The sequence below is a fragment of the Gouania willdenowi genome, chromosome 14 (assembly GCF_900634775.1).
Source record: "Gouania willdenowi chromosome 14, fGouWil2.1, whole genome shotgun sequence".
Taxonomy (NCBI): Eukaryota; Metazoa; Chordata; class Actinopteri; order Blenniiformes; family Gobiesocidae; genus Gouania; species Gouania willdenowi.
The window spans coordinates 36,390,265-36,395,264 of NC_041057.1; the positions used below are offsets into that span (position 1 = coordinate 36,390,265).

Here is a 5,000-nt window from a genome sequence, read left to right on the forward strand (position 1 = left end):
TTGCACAGACAAATAAACCCTTTATAACACTAGAGTACAGTATGTACACCTCTATGTACATCCAACCTTCAAACACATACTCATTTGGTCATAATTGACAACTGTACTTAAGCTCCTCCCACTATATGAATACATGCTTCTGACGGGCACTGTATCTATTTCACTGTACAGCTCTCTTACGGTGCGTTCCAGCTGAGTTAGGCCCTGATCTCGCTCCTGTGGAATTCTCTTTTGAGGAAAAATATATTTTTACTGTTCCTTATTTGGAGATGATGTCGTTTCAAAACGTTAGTTTGACCGTACGCTATTTAAACCAGACGGACCTCACCAGGAAGTGATTGACGACAATGGCTGCTGTGTTGAAAGCTACAAATTTCTCTGCAGCGCGTGTGAGAGAGAAAAAACATATATGACAGAAAAATACACCAAACGAGAACAAAAATATGAAAATGACTCAAAATACACTAAACTAAATACTAATACAAAAAATACACTAAAATGACAACAGAAATGCACAAAACTACACCAAAAAACAAACTAAAATACACAAAATTACTCCAGAATCACACTACAATGGCAACAAAAAACAATAATTATACAAAAAATTCACAAAAAGACAACAGAAAAATACAGAAAAAAATATACGTAATGATGACTTAAAAAAACATACATTACAGAAAAATACAACAAAAACATGAAAATGGCTCAAAATACACAAAACTAAATATTTATACTAAAAATACATAAAACTAAATATTTACATAAAAAATACACAAAATGACTCCTGAATCACATTACAATGGCAACAAAATAATAATTGTACAAAAAATGCACAAAAACACAACAAAAATACACATGACCCCAAAAAACATAAATTACAAAAAAAATTTAAATAAAAAAAAAACAAAAAGACAACAGAAAGATACATAAATACACATGACTCCAAAAAACATATGTTACAGGAAAATACACCCAACAAAAAAATATAAAAGTGATGATGAAGTCGTGCACATGTCCCATAGAATTAAACCAGGAAAATTGGACCCGCAAATATACCCCTTATGCTCCCACATGAATGCATACTTTTGACGGGCACTGTACTAGTTTATATAAGTTTAATCTCCAAGCGGAAAATGTCCCATAAACAACATGTTTACGTGTCGTCCTAAATGACAAAAATGTGGTTATCTCAGTGAATCTCAGGTTTTATTAAAAGTTGGCAGCTCTGGGTAAAAATGATGAACTATTTAACAGAAAATGAAATAATAATTAAAGTGCAACGTTATAGCAGTGATGCTGATTTTAATATGATAAGAACTGGGTTGTAGAAGAAGTTTAGCTGGTCTGTGCTCATAAATGTGTTTATTTATAATAACTCACCACAACAAACAGCATCTGTTCATGTAAATAAACAGGACTCTGTAATAAAGTCAACTTCCAGACACTTGTTATTCAGAGATATTTATTTAATATTAAATAAGAAAGAAATTGTATCAAAACCATATACGTAGCATCATAATCCGTGTACCCTTCGTTTTTTGGTTATTACGTTTTAAAACCAAATGAAAATAACAAATTGTGATTATTTTTGTTTCACACAAATTCATCATATGCCCCTTAAAATAAGTTTTTATACTTAGTTATATAACAGTGTGGCATCATTAACTCACTCAGTGCCATTGATGAGATAACTCGTCCCCCAGCCTGTGAGCCAGATAGCAAAACAATAGGTGACATGTAGGAGGAGGCAGCACCTTTGGATGAGAGATCATCCATGCTCAGCAGAGCTCAGAGGGAGAGAGGAAAGGCATTTACGAGACAGAAAATGGCGCTACGTACAGAGTTGACCTTCACAGCAGCGCACACTGGACCAGAGCATGTGTGGAACTCATGGATAATGTGGCGATGGTGAGATCAAACAATATAAAAAAAACGGGGAACGCAGTGACACTCTGTATGTCTGGGAGGAAGAGGAAGTTATGTCTGTGCAGACTGATGGGAGAGAAAGATGGAGGAATGTCAAAATACAGTAAGAAATCCATTCAACTCTGACCCAGATAGATAAATAATAATAGTTTTATCATCAAAAACCTGGTCTGTGTTTTTTTTAGTTTTATATAAGGAAATAATGTTCAGATGTTAGAGTTGTCACTAAAGCAAAATAAAAAGCTTTAAAGTCACTGACAGGATTTTTTTGCTCTGAAACTGAAGATTTGTGTAAAACTTACTCTATTCAACAGCTGATTACAAAATAATGAAATGAGCCAGAAACAATTTCTTTTTTTTTTTTTATGAAAGTAGAGGCTTCAATCTTTCAGAATCAGATTTCAGATAGTCATAGTAGAAAAAATTCTGTGGGTCTTTAAAATCAGTCAAAATGCTCAAAAACAGCTGGAACTGAATGAGTTAATGTCAATGTTAAAATAATAATAATAACATGGCAGTGACACTTTTTTACCATCTGATTACAGTTTGTTACAGTGAAAACAACTGATTTAAAGCCATATTTTTGTAAAATTTAAAACATATTGCACCGCAATAATTTAAATTAACTATAGACACTTTTTATCACTCACACAATTCCAAATCTAACACTTTGTTAAATGTTACAAAATGGTTCTTTAATGTGATGATGTGATAATTATTCTGTTTATTTTCATAAACAGAAGATGTTTTTCTGTGTAGATGTTAATCTCCACTACAGTAAATATTAAGTGTTTAGCTATTGTCTAGGAGGTTCATGTCTATTCACTTCTGTGAGTCTATAAATCAATGTCTATCAAAGAAAACATGGTGAAGATATTTTATGAATCTCACAGAAATGAAGATGATATAATAATTGTGTTTGTTAAGCAGAACTGATATATGTCCATGTTTACAGAGAAGTTTATAATATTAGCACTGAAATGATTATTTTCTGCATTTATTTTGTTTTTAATGATTTAAAGTTAATTTGTACAAACATTAACAATATTTTGGTGAAACATTATTTAGTATCAGTCTTTCCTTAAAGACTTAAACATAACACAAGGTCATGTGACTAGTTGTGGTCAGTGTGTTAATAGTCACTGTACTGTAAACACTTGATGATTCATGTGAAATAGACAATGTTTTGTAATTGTTGTGAAACGTTCAGAACGCTGCGTCAGACCGATCAGTCAATGTTACACTGAGAAGGTAAACAGTAGCACTCTGGTTACCATGGTTACGGTGTAAATGGATCAGAAAGCTCTGAAGCTGCAGAACTAGTAGAACATGATGACACAGCAGAAGTTGTGTCAAAAAGAGGAGGAGCCTGTCTGTTGTTTGGATGCAGAGCGGAGGTGGAGAGTTAGACATCAGGTCAATCACTACAACATTTGTTCTGTTTGGAAGAGAACAAACGTACCGTTAGCCTCTCTGCTAACTAGCCTGATGCTAGTGTGTGTGTGCACTGTGCACAGATGTTTGAGGGCGTGTTTGTGTGTGCGTGCATGAGTGTGTATGTGTGTGCACTCGAGTCAGTGTTTGTGTGATTTGTGTGTGTGTTTGTGTGTGAGAATAGACCATCCTAAGTCAATCTACTACAGTATGTCTATATCAAACACCTACAGCAGGACGTACAGGTGTGTTGTACATTAACCTCTATCTGATAAATCAATATTAAACAGTTAAACAGTGTCAGACCTGTTTCTGTGAAATAACCCTGGAACAAACTGTCACTTGAATATAAATGTACGTATACTATTTAATTTAAATGTTCACCTGCACTACTGCACTGTTATTCCATTATTATTATTATTATTATTATTATTATTATTATTATTATTATTATCCTATTTAGTTTTGCACATATTAGTCTTTAACTACTGTTTATATTATTTTTAGTTGATTGTTATTATTTAATGTTTACATTAAATAATAACAATCAAGTCAAATTCCTCGTGTGTATAACATACCGTATTTTTCGGACTATAAGGCACACCGAATTATAAGGCGCACCGGTTTGTTATTATTATTATTATTATTATTAATAAGATGCATTAAGTGAAATAAAATAGTCATAAGTCAAACTTTATTCAACTCATTAACAATAACTCAACAGAACAATACACTCACTTTTTCAGTTCAGTATGATGAAGTACAGTAGTTCATTACATACATAAGGCGCACTGTCGATTTTTGAGAAAATTAAAGGACTTTAAGTGAGTCTTATAGTCCGAAAAATACAGTATATTACATGATCATTAAAGTAGATTCTATTCTGATCTACAAATCTCACACACTTTATTTAATAAACAGCTCATACTTTACATGCTCTAAACCTACAATACCAACAAAATGAAGTTATCATGCAATTCATCAATAAAAACATACATTTTAATCAGTGAAACTAAATGAGGAGAATAAAGTTCATAAAAACACATTACTGCTCTTATTTCAGATTATTTAATCCTGCACTAAAGTCTAAAGTTCATTTATTGATCGATCAAGCTCGGTCACAAAAGTGTTGTGTTTAGGGTGAATGTTAAAATAAGGTGAATAAGATAAATAAGGGACATCCTGGATCTGTTTATCTTTTTAATGTATTACAGAAATATCAGATCAGGACTCGGTATCGACCAATTCTCAAAATCAAAGGACTCGGGGGCAAAAGAACCTGATCAGGACATCCCTAGTAATAACTAATGATTATTATTGATATGTAATGATTCCTACCATTGACAGTGAGGTGGACCCAGCTCCCGTTGTGGAAGGTGTTAAACTGCTGCTCCAGCATCAGAACCTTACACTCGTACCAGCCCTGGTCCTCAGAGCGAACCTTCTCTATCCGCAGGGACGACTTCCCATACAGAGTGGCCCGGCCTGGAGGACACACACACACACACACACACACACACACTAATATGTTAAAGACCAAACACAAAGTCCAGGAGGAAGGATTGTGACATACATATAATCCATAAGGTTCTAGTGAATAGAACATGAATATTCACACATTAAACTTGGAGGTGTTAGAA

At 33.5% G+C, this 5,000-nt stretch overlaps 1 protein-coding gene across 1 annotated transcript in view; it reads right to left on the bottom strand.

Moving 5' to 3' along the window:
* The window catches only part of LOC114475313 (protein turtle homolog B-like), a 92,288-nt gene that overhangs the window by 41,044 nt on the left and 46,244 nt on the right, over window positions 1–5,000 (bottom strand). The window contains exon 3 of the mRNA XM_028466002.1: window positions 4,699–4,845. Within this exon, the coding sequence (XP_028321803.1) occupies window positions 4,699–4,845 (147 nt within the window). The remainder of the gene's footprint in view (window positions 1–4,698; window positions 4,846–5,000) is intronic.